This window comes from Microtus oregoni, unplaced genomic scaffold (genome assembly GCF_018167655.1).
Source record: "Microtus oregoni isolate MIOR12 unplaced genomic scaffold, Mior012 000026F_ref0000081, whole genome shotgun sequence".
In the NCBI taxonomy this organism is placed as follows: Eukaryota; Metazoa; Chordata; class Mammalia; order Rodentia; family Cricetidae; genus Microtus; species Microtus oregoni.
This window is the reverse complement of record NW_024543085.1, coordinates 35,925,141-35,946,374: the sequence shown is the minus strand read 5'-3', so window position 1 is coordinate 35,946,374 and position 21,234 is coordinate 35,925,141. Positions and strand designations below refer to the sequence as shown.

Below are 21,234 nucleotides of genomic sequence, written 5' to 3'. Positions count from 1 at the left end.
TTTTGCTTTTGTTTCCACAGAAAATGAGAGGCTATGAATTTATTTTGAATTAAAAAAAATCAGATTTGATCAAGGAAGACCACCTGAGAAATCTCCAGTAGAAACAGATGGCACAGATGTCTGAGTTCCACATTCAGAACAGACTCAAAATGCTGCTTGAGATGACCAAGCCTCACAGGATACTCTAGTCAGGACTTGATCAAAATTCTAAATTTTCTTTAGGTCCCCATAAGATTATCAGTGCCCCCAACCAGCAGGAAGTAGCTTGGAAAACTATGCCCACAGTCCCAAAAAATGGACTATGGATACTTTCCTTTGTTTAGTTAGAATGTTGGTTACAAGCTGTTATGGCTAGTGGTCAGGAGAAAAGCTAAACAAAGCATATTAGATTCAGAGTTCTTTCTTTTTTACAAAAAAGAGGGGGAAGTGGTGTGGGAAAATGACCTGTATTCTGTCAATTATATTTTAAATAACCGCTGATTGGCCAGTAGCCAGGCAGAAAGAATAGGCAGGACAACCAGATAGGAAGTAGAGGCAGGTCAACGAGAACAGGAGAATTCTGGGAAGAATGAAGTCCTGGTCTGTAGTCATGACCCAGCCACAAAAGAAGTAAGATGTGACTGCCTTGCTGAATAAGGTACTGAGCCCCGTGGCTAGCATAGACAAGAATAATGGGCTAATATAAGTTATAAGAGTTAATAAGAAGCCTGAGCTAGCCGGGCGCTGGTGGCGCACGCCTTTAATCCCAGCATTCGGGAGGCAGAGGCAGGCGGATCTCTGTGAGTTCGAGACCTGCCTGGTCTACAGAGCCATTTCCAGGACAGGCTCCAAAGCCACAGAGAAACCCTGTCTCGGAAAAAAAAAAAAAAAAAAAAAAAAAAGAAGCCTGAGCTAATGGGCCAATCAGTTTATAACTAACATAGACATCTGTGTGATTTCTTTGGGACTTAAAGATTGTGGGAACTGGGCAGGACAGAAACCCCGACAACATTTTATTTATATGTGTGTGTGTGTGTGTGTGTATGTGTATGTATGTATATACATATATATAATACTTAATATATATTATATATACTTAATATATACACTTAAAAATATATGAATACAAATAAAATATAATAAAAAGTATATATATATATATGTGTGTGTGTGTGTGTATGATGTATATGTATATAAAAGAAAACAAGGAGCCACACCGACAATGGTTGGCATCAAATCCATCACAGTCATGTTGCTGAGTAAAAATGGGTAAAGAGCAAGAAAGTTGCAAACTACCAGAAAATGTGTGTACAACAGCCTCCTGGGCTAGTGAAAAGTGAAGCAGCTTTTTAGTTGGTGTCTTAATTCAATAATGGAAGAGACATTTCTAAATAATAATATAAAGCAAGCTAAAACCAGTTCCACGAATTATTATTTGCAGCTGGACAGTGGTAGCACATGCCTTTAATCCCAGCACCCAGGACGCAGAGGCAGGTGGATCGCTGTGAGTTCAAAGACATCCTGGTCTACAGAGCAAGTTGCAGGACACAGAGAAGAAACCCTGTCTCGAAAAACAAAAAAAACAAGCTAACAATTATTTGCTAAAACAGAAGAGAGAGAAGAGATTTGGAAAAAAGTTCATAGAACACAATGAATTTAACACAACAGCTACACACAGAGGAACGAGGAAGAATCCAGCAGGAGGATGTTCAACGATGAACTAAACACTCCCAACAAGTCTTTGCCAAATGTGTGAACCTACTTACTAAATGAGATTTGTGATTCAGCCCAGAATTTTGAATTTGCTCACTGTCAAAGCAAGGATTCCTGAATACTGGCAGCAATGTTTATTTAGGTCTGCAATCCCTGCTTTATCATCTTTGTTCTCTGACAAAGCACAAAAAGGCAAACAATAAATATTTGCAACCACAACAAATCAATGCTTTTGTCAAAAGGTGTCCACAAGCCCATTTCCTAGAATTCTGCAATTTTAAGGTTGAAAGAGTTCTTAGAAAAGATCCAGCCCATGGCATTACAATCTCCCTCCACAGAGCCGAGCCCCCATCAATCAAATGGATGACACCACTCCACTAGTAACAGAGTATTCAATAGTATTTATCAGGCAAAGACTCAACCTCTACCCAAGATAGGAAGGCCTCAACTCTAACAAAATCCAAAGGCTGTTCTGAACAACGCTCATTTGGTGCCCATTCTTTCTTTCACACTCTGAAGTCAGAAATCCCCCCAAACACCTTTCCTCTGTCTTTCTGTCAGATCACAGCACTTGTCTCCACATGTGCAGAACAGGCATTACTTACAAAGAGTTAAGGATCCCCTGCTTTCTCAGGCTTCCTCCTCACAGCCTGTTCCCCTTCTGGCTCAGGGTAGGAAATTATTTAATAAAAGATGGCATCCTTGAGGGCCTCTATCCTGTGAGCCTGCTCTGTAGAACTTTTCATTAGCCAGAAGATGGTTCGGCAGTCTATGCCCCCACACACCCACCTATTGACCAACATCAACATCAACAGCCAACATGAAACTAAAAGGAGAGAAACTCAAAGCGAATCCACTAAAATCAGGCACAAGACAAGGCTGTTCACTTTCTCCATATCTATTCAATATTGTACTTGAAGTTCTAGATAGAGTAATAAGACAACAAAAGATCAAGAGGATACAAATTGGAAAGGAAGAACTCAAACTTTCACTATTTGCAGATATGATAGTATACTTAAGTGACTCCAAAAAGTCTACCAAAGAACTCCTATAGCTGATAAATACCACCAGTAATGTGGCAGACTACAGGATCAACTAAAAAAAAATCAGTAGCCCTACTATATAGAAATGATAAAAGGGCTGAGAAAGAAATCAGAAGCATCACCCTTCACAACAGCCACAAATAACATAAAATATCTTGGGGTAATAATAATCAAAGAAGGGAAAAACCTCTACAACAAAAACTTAGTCTTTGAAGAAAGAAATTGAAGACATCAGAAAGTGGAAAGCTCTCCCATGCTCTTGTATAGGTGGGATTAACATAATAAAAATGACAATTCTACCAAAAAAGCAATCTACAGCTTCAATGCAATGCCCATTAAAATTCCAACACAATTCTTCACAGAACTTGAAAGAAAGATGTTCAACTTTATACAGGAAAAAAAAACACCACAGGAGAGCCAAAACAATCCTGTACAAGAAAGGAACTTCCAGAGGCAACACCAGAGCTGACATCTAGCTCTATAATAGTAATGAAAACAGCTTGGTATTCACATAAAAACTGATAGGTGAACCAATGGAATTGAATTGAAGACCGTGATATTAATCCACACACTATGAACACCTGATTTTTAACAAAGAAGCTAAAAGTATACATTGGAAAAAAGAAAGCATATTCAACATATGATGCTGACATAACTGGATATCAACATGTAGAAGAATGCAAACAGATCCATATCTATCACCATGCACAACTCAAGTCCAAATGGATCAAAGACAACAACATAAAGCAAATCACACTGAACCTCACAGAAGAAAAAGTGGGAAATAGCCTTCAATGTATGGGAAAAGGAGACCACTTCCTAAGCATAATACCAGTAGCACAGACACTGAGAGCAACAATAAATAAATGGGACCTCCTGAAATTGAGAAGCTTCTGTAAGGCAAAGGAAATAGTCAGTAAGACAAAACAGCAGCCTACTAAATGGGAAAAGATCTACACCAACTCTACAATGAACAGACGGCTGATCTCCAAAACATATAAAGAACTCAAGAAACTAGACATCAAAATAACAAATAATCTAATTTTAAAAAATGAAGTAAAGATCTAAACAGAGAATTCTCAACAGAAGAATCTCAAATGGCTGAAAGACACTTAAAAAAAATGTTCAGCATCCTTAGCCGTCAAAGAAATGCAAATGAAAACAACTCTGAGATTCCATCTTAAACCTGTAAGAATGGCCAAGATCCAAAACACCAATGATAGCTTGTACTGGAGAGGACGCAGAGTAAGGGGAATACTCCTTCATTGCTGGTGGGAGTGCAAACTTGTTCAGCCACTTTGGAAATCAGTATGGTGGTTTCTCAGAAAATTGGGACTCAATATACCACAAGACCTAGCAATAGCACTCTTGGGCATAAATACAAGAAATGCACACTCATACCACAAGGACATATGCTCAACTGTCTTCAAAACAAGATTATTTGTAATAGCCATAATCTGGAAACAACCTAGATGCCTCTCAACCGAAGAATGCATAAAGAAAATGTGGTGTATCTACACAATGGAGTACTACTTAACACTAAAAAACAATGATATCTTGAAATTTGCAGGCAAATGGATAGAATTAGAAAATAACATTCTGAATGAAATAACCCAGACCCAGAAAGACAAACATGGTATGTACTTACTCATAAGTTGATATTAGATGTAAAGCAAAGAATAGTCAGTTTATAGTCCATGATCCCAGAGAAGCTAGGTAACAAGGAGAACCTTAAAAGAGACATATATGTATTCCCCTGGGAAGGGGAAATAGACAAGATCTCCTGAGAAAATTGGGAGCATGGGGGTGGGGGAGGAGGGAGGTGAGAGGGAGAAGAAAAGGAGAAAGGGAAGAAAACATGAGGGAATGGGATGGCTGAGATAGTGGAAGGACAGAGAGGGAGAACAAAGAAAAATATATCTTGATTGAGGGAGCCATTATGGGGCTAGCAGGAAACCTGGCACTAGGGAAATTCCCAGAAATCCAAAAGCTACGACCCTAAGCAGTGGTGGAGTGGGTGCCTGAACTGGTCTTCCCCTGTAATCAGATTGATGACTACCTTAATTGTCATCATAGAACTTTCATCCGGCAACTGATGGAAGCAGATGCAGAGATCCACAATGAAGCACTGGGCTGAGCTCCTAAAGTTTAATCAAAGAGAGAGAGGAGCAATAATATGAGCAAAGAGGTCAAGATGATGACATGGATAGCCACAGAATCAGCTGACATGAACTAGTGGGAACTCACTGACTCTGGACTTACAGCAGGGGAATCTGTATAGAACCAAAACTAGACCTTTTGGGTGTGGGTGACAGGTGGAAGGCTGGGGCAGTCTGTAGAGCCACTGGCAGTGGGACCAGGATTTATCACTGCTTGAACTGGCATTTTGCAGTCCATTCTCTTTGAAGGGATATCTTTCTCAGTCTAGATATAGCACATAGGCCTTGATCCTGCCTCAAAGTGATGTGCCAGACTTAACTCCCATGAGGGGTGGATGGGGGATGGGGTGAAAGGAAGATGGGAGGAGCCAAAGGAGGGGAGGGAGTGGGAACTGCGATTGATATGTAAAATGAGAAAAGAATGTTTTAAAATAAAAAATAACTTTAAAAAAAGATACGAAATTATTCTACTCTCACTCTAGACTCAAGTCTTGGCAAGATACCAATGTTTCTTCTTACCCTACTGTTCTGCTATTCATGAAAGCACAAACAAGTGGACTGAGTACCCTACACTCTGGATAACAGCTCCATCTCTGACTGGTAGCTACATCTCTGTGAGGTCTACACAGTACCACAATTAGGGAATGTGTCAGCTCCCATCAGAGAGCATCCTCTGACCTCCAGTTTTTTATAAAAAAGATTTCTACTTCTATGTAATTCATTTTTAATTTTACATGTATTTGTGTGAGTGGTACATATACCATAGCCTATGTGTGGAGGTCATAGGACAATGCTCAGAGGTCAGTTCTCTCTTCCCACCAAGTGGCTCCTGGGAGTCAAACTCAGGTTGTCAGCCTTGGCAAGAAACACCATCATGGTGGCTCCTATCTAGTTCTAAGAAGACATTCTTTCATGGTTGATTCACTTCTATTTTCCCTTTATTTTTTTCATCCATTCATTTTTATCCCTGTAAACACCTTATTCCAGGTTTCCCCCCCATAGAAATAAATCATCTACTTTACCAGCTCTCCAGAGACCAATAACCATCATAAATACTGACAAGTGTCACTGAAAATAAATAAACACCGAGTCTCATGTGCAAGGTACTCAGGTCCAGAGAAAACGAGAAGACAAAAAGTATTACATAGAGATTATGAAGGTATTCAAGAATCAAAAGAAAACCTAACAGTTCCTCTATAAACATCCCCATGAGATGGGATTCACTGTGGGCTCACAGCTCCACAACACATCTGGACAACTTCTGACCTGAAATAACGTAAGTTAGTAGCTACTAATATCACGGCTCTGCTGTTCTGAAATATGCTCCATTTGAAATGCTGGCTACTACCTAGAGAAGAGCTGCTTTCAGCACAGCTAAGATTACTTTCTGTACAGGCCTGGAAACAAGTAAAACCACTAACATGAAAATCTCCCCAATTATGTGAAGCCAAAAACACAAGATATAACTTAAATATACCTCCTGACTTCCATCTCAGATACAAGAAGATAGAAATATCATTTTTTTTAAAGGAAGAAATTTGTTTTCCACATAATTTAACAAAAGGACATGGAAATAAGGGGAATATAATTAAATGTCATTGTATTTAAAAAGTTAAAAGTTGCCTTATTCCCTATTAAATATTGGCTGACAAGCCTGTTATTTAATTGCCTACAAACGAGAGCTTCTTTAAATAGCACCGATTAAAACCCCACTTTCAGCATCAGCCTGTGCACAGGGGTGGGGAGCTTGATTCAGAATGAACTTAGAAATGACAAAGCAAACTGCTTTATCAAAATTTCAACTAATGTGAAACAAAGAGAAGCTAGGAAGGGGAATAAACCTCCTGCCATCAGCCATCGGTAAGGCAGCTGAGGCAGGGGAGGCGGCCAGATCCCAGACATCTGTCTCAGAGTCAGAGGCTGCTCTGAAGGGTATCGGGATGAAGCATCTCATCCCAGACATCCAGAGATACTGGGAACCAAAGCACAAGACGTTCCTGAAACCATACTCTCCACCAAAAGAAAACTATCAGTCTAGTCAAGTGTGGCTCATACATAATTTACCCCTGGGAGCTAACACATTCCCCTTGCCTCTCCTGTCAGGGTCTCAAACTCAGTGTGCCTAAAATAGAATATAGAATCTCTTCCTCAAACCAATTCTTCCTGGTGACTTCCTTCTCTCTGCATCACCAATTACACCAGTCTTGAAGGCCTAAGATGACTTCTCCATGTTCCTCTGCCTCAGTCAAACACCAGTCAGTCTCCAGGGAATCAGCACAGCTAGCACGGAGGGGCTAAACTGGAGCACAGTGAAAGCATCTGACCCACACCTCCTCACTGTCCCTGAAACTCAGCTGCAGACACAGAGAATTACACCTCCTGTGGGGCCAAGGAGCTGAGGCTCAGAGGTAAGTGGTTTAAGTACTTGACAAGGCCATGAAGCTGACAGGGAGCATATCTGAAACCGGAGATGCCTGCACCTTCAAAGCTGTGTTGGCCACAGAGCCACAGCTCACACTTCCTGTGTTCTTTCCTCACAACCCCGTGTCAGCCGTCAGTAGCTTTGAGGTCAACTTCTGAAATGTGCCCTGCATAGGAGAGAGTTAAACTTCTAGAACGTTACCTTGTTCATAATATTCTTCTCCCCTTACCATCTTTACATGCTACTCAAACACAGGTATCCTATACACAAGTTCTCCCACAACCTGGCTTTTCCACGGTCTGATGAAAACATGCAACTTCACTCGTGTTCCTCTTCTTCCTTTTCATTTATTCTTTGTACCTTTCACATCACTCATCACTCATCCCCATCCCATTAACTGCCCTGTCCCTGTGTCACTCTTTACCAGTCTCCACAAATCCACTACACTGCATTTCCTAGCTATGCTTGAGCAACTGACACTCCTAGAACACTGTGCCAGAGTCCGCAAGGCCCAGCTCAAATGACATCTTTCTTAAGTTTCCCTCATGAGGAAAAAATCAAAAGCTGTGTTGCTTCTGTTAATGTTCACTGCAGCAATGGAAGTCTAAGAAACGTCTGTCTGACAACCCACAGAGATGGGTGCTATTGCTGTTTACTATCTCTAAGTTATAGGCAGAGAATCCAAACCTGGAGATGTGGCATTACCCAGAGCTCCACTGCTTGAGGAGGTCTGAATGAGAATGACCCCATACGTCAGATCAAGGGTTCAGGCATATCTTAGAGGTTGCAATGGTTTGTGCCCTATAGTTTTGAAGTCATGCTGTGTGAAATTTCAGGTTTAGTTTACACTAATTCTATTTGTATGTGTGAGTACCTGTATATACCTATGTGCACCATGTATATGCATGGTGCCCACAGAGGTCAGAAGAACGTATCAGATTCTCCTGAAGACGGAGTTACAAGGGACTGTGAGAGGCTATGTCAGTGCTGGCAAAAACACGCAGGTCCACTATAAGAGCAGCAAGGACTCTGAACCAGAGCCATCTCTTCAGCCCCTACATCAGACTTCAGACTAGTCTTTGTCAGACTGTCTCATCACATGCAGCATGAGAAAAGGAAACGGCTCAGATCTTGTTCGATCACCTGGTAGGTCCTTGTCTTCCTGTCCCACTGGATAGCTCTCACGTCATTCACTGCCCAGATACCATCAACACTTTGTTTTAACTCTCCTAGTCCTGAGTAGTTATTACCTCAAATTACTTGGAGCATTTATTTGACTTCATGTCTAGAATACCGTCAGCTAGAGTTACCTTATTCTATCTTCAGTGACTCACAAGACACTACTATGCCCATTCCACAGTTGAAGAGTGTCCAGCTTCAAGAGCCCAACGTCACTCTGCTAGGACATGTCAGGGCTGACTGACTCTAGAGACAACCTCCATACTACACTGCTCCCTTTCTCCTGCTACTTGTTAATCAGCAGGCTCTTTGCCACTAAAAGGGCTAGAAAAAATGGAAGACGATTGCAGGTAAATGGCTGACATGATGAACTAGCAGCCTGGAACACAATCTTCCCCAGGGATCAGAAGGCTCAGCAAGAGCAGTTGGAGAGGAATGAGCAATACTTAAACTCCCTTTACTCTCAGCACACGGGGTCATTGCCAGCTCTTCAATTGCTCTCACAGAGCTGTGCTGAGAGAGACTCACCCGTGCTGCTCCTGCCTACTATAGCAGCCTGCAGCAGGAAAATTATACAGGAGAAATCTTGGAAAAAAAAAATAAAAATAAAAACGTTCTTCTTTGAGGCTTGGAAGAAGGGAGAAAATAGAAAGAATTCTCAAAAGAGAAGAAATTTATAAATACTATAAAAATGAAATAAATCCTGTAAATGTGATATCAAAAGATTAATAAGAGGAGGCAATAAAAATGAATTATAGGCAGATAAAATAAATTAAAATCTGTCTTTTCCCCCACACCTGCTGTGAATCCCCCCTCCCCGCTTCTATTTACCTGGAACTCAAGAGAAGATGAATGCCTAAAGAAACACAATGACCCCAGAAACTATGTCTCTTACCTGAGAACAGCCATGTGGTTGGTTGGGGGTCCCTTACAAAATATGCTAAGTAAGAATGCAGTCTGGAGGACACCAGAATGAAACAAAACCAAAAGACATCTGGAAAGTAACTGAAATAAATCACAGACTACTGAATGCAGCAGGTAAAGACTGAAAGGTGCTCACTCATTCAACTAAACGGCTATTCATGACTTTTTCAAGAGCATGCTCAATCAAATGATGGAATATAAACCAAATTTTACTAAACGGGTTTCAAAGAGGCAGAAAAGGGTAAGTGATAAACATTAAAAATTGGTATAAATGGAAAGATAGGTAAGACAGTAAACAAATAGAATTGTCACTTGAATGGAGATAAGTGTAAGTTTGGAATGATTTTGATCAGCAAGGAAGAAATCTGAGATTAGGGATACAAATGAAGGAGCAGATGATGAGGGGCAGGTACTAAGGTGAGGCAGAATGACTGGCATTGGGCAGTAGGACGGCTGCCTACCCAGTGAAGAAGAGGCCACAAGTGTGCATGTGGAGACTGGCCTGTGCTCTGTAATCTCCTCTTTAAAATGGGAGTTAAGGTTGCCTGAGTATAGAGAAGGCAGCAGATAGAACAGAGAAACTCATGAATATTTCAAGACACATTTGTGAAGATGGAAGAGGAGCCTGACTACAGATGGAGCACACTTGTTTTCGGGGAATTCAACAGCCTGGGTGTGTGGGTTCAGAAGGGGCAAACACAACTGATACTTCACTCTGAACCCCATCCTTTCATCCTCTCCAATAAACAGAACGTTCACTGAGTCCCCTCTGTGTGCAGGGACTTCAGGATAATACCATGCAAGACAAAGTCCATACAGTATTTGATAAGAGAAGACAGAAGCAGAAGAAAATCAACACAATGGCGATGAATGGTTTCACTTGTGTGTGTGTGTGTGTGTGTAGGCATGCTCACTTGTACGTGTGTGTGTGTGTGTGTGTGTGTGTGGTGCACTGTGTGTAGGCATGCTCACTTGTACACCTGTACTTGTGTGTGTGTGGTGTGTGTGAGTGTGAGTGTGTGTGTGTGTGGTGCACTGTGTGTAGGCATGCTCACTTGTACACCTGCACTTGCAGAGGGCTCAGGTTGGTGTTGGGTGTCTTCCTCCATCACTCTATACCTTCTTTTTTTGGAGACAGGGTCTCTCAGGGAACCTGGAACTCAGCTTTGACTAAAGTAGCTAACCAGTAAGCCCAAAGGACCGTCCTGTCTCCACAACTCCAAAGATGGGGTTACAGATGCACATTGCTATATCTAACTTTTATGTGGGTGCTGGGGATCCCAAATTAGATCCTCAAGTTTGTGCAGCCACTGAGCCATCCCTTGGCCCCACAACAGCAATGAGTGTTTTATACAGGAAGAGCTCAGAGAACTGCCTAAGATTAGATTGGGAGAGCTCTTTGAGAAGTTAGTACTTGAGACTTGGAGAAACTTCAGTTGCCCAGAAAAGAATGCATATGCGAAATGCCTTCTAGGAAGTCTGAAATATAATAATCACATCACTTGAAAAGATCTGAAGCCAAATCCTAAAATGTAGAGTACAACAAGGTCCCGGATGTATTCAGGTGAGGCCAAGTTTCTGCACAGCTTGTTAAGACTTCGGAATTTGAGTCTAAACGCAATAGCAGTCTTCACTTGCAAAACAGCAGCATAGCAATGGTGTGCAAACCAGAAGCAGTCAGAAAGCTGGGGGCTAATTAGAATTTACTCAATAAAGGAGGGCAGTGTGGGTGAAGACAGAGACAGCGAGGACAGACAAAAGAAACAGAACACATTAGCAAACTCTAAAATCCTTTACAATCTATGCACAGGATATGAGAAACGAGGATAAGGAGGAACAGAGGATGTTCCAATATCTAGGGAAATAAAATGATAGTGAGTAATACCAATAACTGAGGAGCAGGTTTGGCAAGGGGCTTTTTAGAATGCTGGGCCAGAAATACCTGTGAAGCAGCCGAAGATAAGCACATGTATTGGTTCCTTTTCTACTGCTGTGGTAAAACACCAGGCCAAAGCAACTTAGAGAAGACGAGTTCATTTTAGCTATGGTTCCAGAGACTGAGAGTCCATGACAGCAGAGCAAAGATGTGGTGGCAGGAGGAGGACACTGAGGACTCACACCCTGACCCACAAACAGGAAGCAAAGAGTGCAAACTGGGAAGAGTGGGACATCGAAAGCCACTCCTATTGAGACAGTTCCTCTAGCAGGGCCACAACAGCACCACTAACTGGGGACTGCGTGCTCAGATGCCACAGATAACGGGGACTCTCATTCAAGGCAACACAGCACTTGAATACACATTTAGGTGTGGAGCTCAGAAGACGTCTTTATAAAGACAAACAAAATCTTATAACGGGACATCTAGAGATGGAACAGAAGACAGTATGGGCAGGTGAGATCATTCAGGAGAGGGCATGACATGAGAAGAGAGCCTAGGGCAGAGAACTCCCTCCCCCTAAAGGAAGGGGTCACAGAGAACGAGAAGGGGAGTAGCAAGGGGAGAAAGAGAGAGGAAGGAGAAGCAGTTGGGAAGGCAGAGACAATGGGGAAATGTGTCTCCCTGTGGTAAGAAAGGTCATGAGAAACTGCAAAGCCAAGAAGTACAGTAAAAGGAATGAGCCAGAGCAAGTGTGGAAGAAGAATAAATTACAAGTGCTAGCGGGCGGCACATACCTACAATTCCAGCACTTGAGACAGGAAGTACTAAGGCCATGGCCAGCCTGGGCTACAAAGAAAGACTCCATGGAACTGAGGGTTGGCGGAGAAAGAAAAGAAGGGGAACAAAAAGGAGGAAGAAATAAAAAGCATCTAAACAGGAAAGGAAGAAGAAAATTGTCTTTTTACAGATGACATGATCTTTTATATAGAACACTAGAATAGTTATACATAAACAACACAGAAGTGTTAGAACCATAAAACAACTTCAGCAAAGCTGTCAGACAGAAAAAGAATTAACAAAACAAGCTGTACTTCCATACACAGAATGAACAATATATAAGGAAACTAAGAAATCAATCATGTAAGACGACCAAAAAACATAAATATTTATGAATAAATTTAGGTAAGTGAGACAGATGTGATCCATAAAAACCACAAAACAGACAGGAAGACGCCATGTGCTCAAGGATTGGAAGACAACGCTGTTAAAATGGCCACTGTACAAAGCAGTCTACCAAGTTCATGCAATCCCTGTCAAGATCCCAATGGTATTTTCTGTAGAAATAGGAGAATGCCACATCAGAACTGATATGAAATCTCAAAGAGCCTGAATGGCCAAAATAATCTAGCAAAATAACAAAGTTGGAAGCTTCTCGCTTAATAATTTCACTATTTCTTGAAAGTCTATAATAATCAAAATGTGGTTCTGGAATACAAATGTATATACATGTACATGGACCAGAAAACCTAGAGGTAAACCTCCATTGTAAATGGTCAAAATATCTTCTACAAAAGTCCCAAGACCAAACGGCAGAGAAAGAATACTTTTCTATAAATAGTGACAGCTTGATATCTACATGCAAACAGTAAGGCTGTACCTTAGTATTATACCATATACACAATTAAACACAACAGCCTAAACGTGACCTAAAACTATACAGCTCCTAGAAGCAAACATGGGGGAAAGCTTAGTGCCATTGGATTTGACAATAAATCCTTGGATGTGAGAGTAAAAGCTCAGGCGAGGGCTGAGGAGATGGCTAGGGTGGTAATGTGCATGCCCTGAACGCATGAGGACCTAAATATGGAACCCGTGCACTCACGTGAAACACCAGTGTGACAGCTGCAATCCTAGCACTGACAAGCAGACACAGGGATAACAAGAACCTGCCGGCCAGCTAGTGTGACCCAGTCAATGAGCCCTGGGGCTGATGAGTAACGGTCCCCAAAAATAATGTGGGGGGCAATTAAGGAAAACATCCAACACTGACTTCTGACCAACATATATATGCAGAGACATTCACCATACACAAATCTACCCAAAGCACGGGCAACAAGAACAAAGACAGACAATGGGACATGAACTTTAAAAGCTTCTGGACACCCTAAGACACAACAACAAATTGAAAGGCCAACATATACAATGAGAAAAAAAAAACTGTGAATGATGTATTTCATAAGGGGTTAATATCTAGAATATATAAAGAATTCATACAATTCAACAACAAAGTTCAATTAAGAACTGGGCAAAGAGCTTTGCAAATTTTTCTCCGAATATGAAATATAAGAGGCCAAAAAGTATGTGAAAAAAATCTATATTTTTAGAAAAATGAAAATCAACACCACAAAACCCATCACTGATGTGGGAGTGTCATATATCAATCTGTTGATTTCATTGGCTAAGTAATAAAGAAACTGCTTGGGCTCATAGCTTAGAACATAGGTGGGTGGAGTAAACAGAACAGAATGCTGGGAGGAAGAGGAAGTGAGCTCAGACTCCACAGCTCTCCTCTCGGGAGCAGACGCCTCAGAGAGATGCCATGCTCCGCTCTCCCAGGCAGAGGCACGCGATGAAGCAAGCCGCCAGGGTAGACATGCTGAACCTTTCCCGGTAAGACCGGTGCTCACAGATTATTAGAGATGGGTTGATCGGGATATGAGAATTAGCCTGTAAGGGCTAGAGCTAAAGGGCCAAGCAGTGTCTAAAAGAACACAGTTTGTGTGTTGTTATTTCGGGTAAAACTAGCCGTGCGGGCGGCTGGGGAGCTGGGGACGCAGCCCTGCCGCCCATATTACTACACATAACAACCAAACATAAGTTAATGCAGATGTAGAGAAACTGCAACTATTTTGCACTATGGTAGTACTGTAAAGATGTTACCAAAAACATTTTGAAGGCTCCTTAAAAAAAACAAAAATAGCAATTCTTAACATATGATCCAGCAGCCATTCTTCTAGGTTATGTCTCTAAAGGAACTGTAAAAAGAATCTAAGAGGTATTTGCTCTCCCAAGGTCACTGCAACGTTATTCACAATGGCCAGCAGACAGAAGTAACCCAATCTCCACTGAGAAATGAGTAAAGTATGACGTACACGTGCAGAGAAACAGTAATTACTCAACCTTTGAAAAAAAACCTGACATCCTATGATGTGGATGAATATTAAGGACAGTGTAGAAGTGCAATAAGACAGTCAGTCACAAAAGAGCAAACACTGTATGATCCTGCCTACACTGCATGTCTCATATCAGTCAAACTCATGGAAAAACAAACGGGCTGGTGGCTTCGAGGAATGAAGGAAAGAAAACAGGGAGAGCTCAATGAGTAGTTTCAGTTTTGCATAAACAAAGGAGTCCAAAAAATCTTTTGCATAACAACATGAGTATACTCAACAACACTGACCTGCACATTTGCTCACGAAGGATCAAAGTATTCAGAAGAAGTGTGAAAAAGAGAAGAGGGAGACCCTAGAGCTGCATCTGTGCCTGTAACCTTGGATTTCAAGGGTGGGGAAGGAGCACTTAAGGCCTTCAGTCAAGCTGTTTCAAACCTCCTTCAGAGTGAGGCCTCTTCATGCTGGAGAACCAAAGGGTCTTTTAAAACAATGAAGACTTCAGGGAGTATCAGAGGACCTCTGAAGACACAGTGAGCTCTCCAGATCTTCACCTGGTGGGGACGGGGCACCCCCAGTGAGCCAGCATCAGTGTGCTTAGAGGCCCTGCAGTCTGTACAGATTCCCCTGAGGCCCAGGTTAGAAACTGGAAGAAAGGCCTGCTAACTCTTTCCTTACCTTACAGATGCTAAGCTGTGCAGATACTAGCTAAGAGAGCTTGGTGCCTAGCTCTGCGAGTACTTGCAAGGAAAGAACCACTCCGCTGCAGATTATCAGACCACACACTACAGTGTCAAGTTTTTTGTCAGCAGTAAACTGAACACTCATTAGAAGTGTGGATCTCTTTTCCAATACAATTCCTACCTCTTCCCTGTCAGCAAAGCAATATGGAATATATCTGGATTTCTGTGTTGGTATACATATACGTAGCACTTGGTTACATAATTATAAGACTACAATTAGGTTGATTTCTTAAGATTTTATGATTTTTATACAACAACAACAACAAAAAAAAAACCCTGCTTATGTAAACTTACCATACAAAGCCAGAAGAGAAAATCTGGCACTTTCTTCTCCTGCTATGTCTGAAGGCTGATATAACACATGATACACTGAATTCCTTATTCAAACACAAAGGAGATAGATGAATTACAATTTCAATTTACTACTTACTTGGGAGAGGACTTTATTCTGTCCAGAATGGGTCCTGATCTCTTCAACAAAGAAAGTGAATAAAAACTGCTTTCTTTCCAACCTCACTAAGCACATGCATTGATGTGTAAGTGTTACAGCTATAATTAACTATACAGTTTCATATGCTTACTTCTATAGGACAGCTTACAAGAAGCTTTTGCCTTTTTATTTGAATAACTTTGTTTAGCTACCATATTTTATAAAGACATGCAGCTGAACAAAATTGCAACACAGGCCCTTTGAATCATTCTATAGTGGAATACAGAAGGGGTGGGGCTGTCAATATTTACCAGTGCTTTCCATAGAGCCAGTGACCTCCCCACGTCAGAAAGCAGAGCCCAGCTGTAGTTTTCTTCCAGTGATTTCGAAGTGTTCTAAAGAATGCAGTCATCTTCTCCTACACATTTGATAGGCGGGAAAAGGAAAACAAATTACCCAAGATATGCATGGAGCATCTAGTAGTCATTCCTCTATGGTCTCCCCTCCCCTTTTCCTTTCGTTTTCTCTTATCCACTTCTGCTGTGGTTCTTCTCCTCTTTCCCTGTCTAGTAACATCATCAACATCTCTCATCCACTCACAATCTTCACTTCCTTCTTTATTCACGTATTTCTATCTCCACTCTCCTCCTTCCTTATCCAATCACCTTTCCCTATCCATATCAGAAGGAAGGAGGAGGGAGTTAAGTGGAGAAGATTTCCAGGCTTCTTCTGATGTCTGTCTTCACTGTTCCACTACACCACTGTTGAGTATTTGTCCATCACATACGAGGAATTCAAAATACCAGCAACAGCTTATTCAAAACAGAAGAAAACACCAGGTCTTTGATATGAAAATGAGCACAGAACATGCATACAAAGCTCAATGCACATGGCTAAGTTTTTTATGCTCATCTTACTAATCAAAGACATGTAAATTACAAAGAGCTATTATTGTTCCCATATAAAATTCAGTTTTAAATTATCATTCACTGATTTCACCGATGACAAAATACAAGAAAGGTATTCTTGCCTACTCCTGTAAGGAAGGTAAATTAGCTCTATACGGAAAAACAAAATGGCTCAATATATTTATTCTGTTTTTATATGGCATCATTTGATGATATTTATATTTATCAATATGTTACCTAGCTTATCCACTAAAGTAAACCCTGAGAATGTAGGGCTTTGGTCACTGCTAGAACCTCCACACCAAGTAAGATCTGGCACATGATGGGTATTCTAGAAACATCTATCAAGTGAGTGAGTCATATAACAATTCAGCTTCTTAAATGGAGAATTTTCAGAAATGTACAAAAAAGCAACTCAAAATACAAAGTAAGTAAACATAGCACGGTAAAAGATAATCTATAACCAGCGTTATCCCAATTATGTTCAAACAGTTCCACCAATCAAAATCCCAATAAACAAAAGCAGAAATTTTACAAAATTTCCTCTAAGTTGTAGGATGGTAAATGATATCTTAAAATTGCAACGTACATGCAATGCTAAGTTTTCTAAAATAAAAAATTATCTAAACAGATGAAAATATTCCTCCCTTTAAATATTTTCTCCCTTGGTTAAAATCCCTCCCATAGGAAGAAACATCCACATTGCAGACATCAATGAAGCGATCCAGGCTAGTGCACACAAAGTCCCAAAGGACCATGTAATCACTGACCTCTCCCCATCAGGCCCTAAACACTTATACATTGACGAGGTCTTTAAGAGACAACATCTGCTCTGTGTTAAGCGCAAGGGCAGGGAAGGGTTAAGTCCCACTCTCAAATGCTCATAATTGTTAAATCCCTAAGTGCAGTACAACCACATGAGCTAAGTTGCAACACAGTAAGATAAAGGTTGGGAGATGAGGACAGAAGTCCACAAACACTGGCCTAAGTGGGATGGACCTGCAGGGCCAGACAGAGCCCTACAAATCAGGAGTCCACAAACACGGGCCTAACTGGGATAGACCTGCAGGGCCAGACAGAGCCCTACGGATCAGGAGTCCACAAACACGGGCCTAACTGGGAATGATCTGCAGGGCCAGACAGAGCCCTACGGATCAGGAGTCCACAAACACGGGCCTAACTGGGATGGACCTGCAGGGCCAGACAGAGCCCTACAAATCAGGAGTCCACAAACACTGGCCTAACTGGGATGGACCTGCAGGGCCAGACAGAGCCCTACGGATCAGGAGTCCACAAACACGGGCCTAACTGGGATGGACCTGCAGGGCCAGACAGAGCCCTACGGATCAGGAGTCAGAGGGAAAGAGTTAGGAAGACGCTAAGGCCTGAGAATCTGTGTCTCTGAACTTCTAAGTGAATCTCCTAATTCCAAGTGAAATGGCATTAGGATGTAGAAATAATGGGGCAATAAGGGTGTTGCCCTCATAATAGGATTAGCACCTCTCTAAGAAGAGACACCAGCCAGATGTCACATCCCATCCACAACCCTCCCTATGAAGACACAGCCACAAGACAGCCACCTGCAAACTAAGAAGAGTGTACCACACCAGGGCAACCATCTTGGAGTCATACTTCTACTTTGCACATTGTGAGAAATAAACTTTTGTTATTTAAGCCACCCCAGTTAGAGCTACCTGAGCAAAGTATACAAAGACCATAAATATATTTGTGTGCGTGGGGTAAAGGCTACATACAAAATGAATACATACACATATATATGTATCAAATTATGTTTTGAAAAACATAGAAAGGCAGTAGACTGAGGAAGTAATTTCTCTTCTCACCCATGACTAAGACTCCTATAACAAAACATAGTAACAAACAAACAAAAAGGACATAAATCTATGTGATGAGTTTTACCTGACAACGAACCTTCAGAAATAAAACCCTATGTATGTTAAATTTGATGAAGAGTAGCAAGTTGTACAGAAACATGACAGAACAAGGTGCCATGACAACAGGTCTGTTAGTTCAGGTCCTCGCGTGGCTTTTCATCTTAAGAAATAAAGGTGATCATTTCCTGCAGGCATAAGATGAGGGCCTTATACAGGAAGTCCGCTTCAGGTTAGAAGAGCAACAACTTCCTGCTTCTGCTGTTTCCTCGACTGCCAGTGTACTATGTTGGAGATTAACACGCCTAAGCACCATCAATAGAGTGTAAGTACAGGATAGCTTCTAGAACACTGGTTCTCAGTCTTTAGGGTCCTTACTAAACCTTATTAGAAAGCAGAAAATATGCTGGAATTGTGTATTCTTAGTTATTACCTCCCTTCCCCCAAACCCCTTTGTTCCAGAACTGAGTATCATCTCATATTTAGTTCGTTAGCAATTACTATCATAATTTAATGTAGGTGATAAACACACCAGACTTCGAAAAACAATAGTTTAAAGATAAAAGATGGGAGTGGAGGGAAGATATGAAAAGACTGAGTCCACACTAAGGGCTTTGGACATTATGCTGAAGACAACAGAAAGAAAAAAAACTTGAGATTTTTAGCAGATAAAGGACATAATCATATCTGAGCTGCAGAATAAAAAGACTGTGAGAACCTGAAAGGTAAAGCTGAAGTGGAGGGAGGGCTGGGGGGAGAGGCTGCCATAATGTCTGGTCAACTAAAGGGAGGAACAAGAGTCCTCTTGTCTCAAGGGAGGTCGCGATCTGGCAGCACTTGGTGACCAACTGATTGCAGGAGGTGCGAGATGAGGAAACAAGCCAGGGTTTGTGCTTAGGCAATGGACCAGAATGAGATTTCAAGCCTTTGATTGATATTGCAGGTTTGTGGGAAAACAGTGTGCGGCTAAGGAGTCTCTAGACTGTTACACCTGCCGGGCACTCTCAAGGGAACCCACACAGATGTCTGGACTTGGCTGTTTGGAAACAGGAGAGATTGGACACAAGCTACAGAACTGGAATTCACGTCTGTGAAAGCAAAGTATGCGGGTTGCTAAGGGCATCCAAGTGAAGGGTAGCATGGAAAGACCATGTCAGTCGAGGGCACTCTGAGAGGATGGTCTTTACAAGCCACCCCTTCCCCAGCAACTCCCTTTTTTGTCATAAATGATTCATCTGTCACTGAAGGACGGGGAATACGCAGGCGGCCTAGTGTGCAAAGAGGACTGGTCCAGCTGCCTGAACTAAATCCCAGCGTTGTCACTCACAGGTAGTTGGACCCTGGGTAAGTCAATTAACTTCTTCACTAGCAAAACGAAGAAACACCGTCTGCCCTGATTACTTAATTTGGCTGTGAAATCAGCTGTGATGGGGTTGTGACAAAATCTGTACATGTTTCCATATCTAATCTGTCTTCACAAATATGTACGACATTAACAGTGTATATTCCCTTCTCAGCAGCCAGAATGTTCATTCTCATTAGCGTCAGTTAAAAACTCTCAATTCCATGTTTAAATCAGCATATATTTCCCTTTAAAGCGGGTTGTCCCCAACCGCATAAGCTCCCAAATTCTAACTGTGGCCCCTCTCCTGACCGGGAAGGTGAGGATTTTCTCACTGAAGCAGAGCTCCTTGGGGGGTTCTAGCCATCTCCATCAGCAGAACCTAGAAAACGGAATGAATGAACAGACCCGCCCATCAAATACTACTGGTTCCGTTTCTGTTCCGGAGGACCCCACTGCCCAAGGGGGTGGTGACTGAGGGGGCCACAGATTAGGGACAGCTCTGGGACTCGAACCAGCACACCTGACCCACAGGGACCAGAGGCGTGCGCGCCACGCCGGCCCGGCCCAGCCCCCTTCTCCCACCGTGCCGCAGCCAGCAACTGCGCGGCCGATCCCCGGGCGCCAGGCGGATTCCCGGGACGCCCCGCTCAACCCAGCCGCCCGCGACTGCACCCCACACCCAGGTCACACACACCCAGCGGCCCGCACCCGCTCCCCGAACTCACCGCTACCCGCCGCTCGGCGCCCGGCCTTTCCTGTGTGCTCTCGCGAAACTCTTCCTCCCTTCAGCGGGAAACTGTGACCGCTGCCCTCGGGTTCCGAGGCGGGGCTGCGCGGGCTGGGTGGAGCCGAGCCCTCCAGTGGCCTCGAGGGGTCACTGCCCTCTCTTTCTGTTCTCCCACTTCCTCATTCTTTCAATCTCTCATCCCTCTACCCTTCTATCGCCAGCCCATCGTTTCTGGAAAGTTCACAATAAATAACACGAACAGTTTTACAATTTGGAACTAAATCAGAAAGTAATGAAAGGAGTAAGACAAGTTTAGACAGTGGTAAAAGAAAACCACACCGGTTGATGAGTTTGGGGGTGCTGTGTTAAGTTAAACAGTGGAAGTTTGAACTCCCCAAAAGCAGAAAGAAGAGGATCAGGTCAGAATGCACAAAAGACAGAGCAGGTCACAGGAGCCTCAAACACAAAATCAGAGATGAACTAGGCCAGTGTGAGGGAGGCAGAGAGAGGTAGAGATAAGGAGAGTGATGAGGCTGAAGAGGCCATGGAGATGTAGGGGCACCAGAAAATGTGTCTGCTCAAAATACAAAGACTTCTGAACTGAAGATGAGGGACAGATGCAGGGGAGCTTCCTGATTTCCTCAGTTTGCTTAAACCCAGGCAGCTAGTTACAAAGACTGTATCTTGCCACTATCAGGGAGAAGTCAACAAAACAGTACAG

General features: G+C 42.4%; 1 protein-coding gene across 1 annotated transcript in view; it reads right to left on the bottom strand.

Annotated features, from left to right (window-relative positions):
- Positions 1-20,551, bottom strand: part of LOC121463358 (acylglycerol kinase, mitochondrial) — a 73,962-nt gene extending 53,411 nt beyond the window's left edge. Inside the window, exons 1-2 of the mRNA XM_041675538.1 lie at positions 20,512-20,551; positions 15,953-16,059 (exon numbers count right to left, since the gene is read on the bottom strand). Of these exons, the coding sequence (XP_041531472.1) occupies positions 15,953-16,053 (101 nt within the window). The 5' untranslated portion in view covers positions 16,054-16,059; positions 20,512-20,551. The remainder of the gene's footprint in view (positions 1-15,952; positions 16,060-20,511) is intronic.
- Between the last annotated feature and the right edge of the window lie 683 nt (positions 20,552-21,234).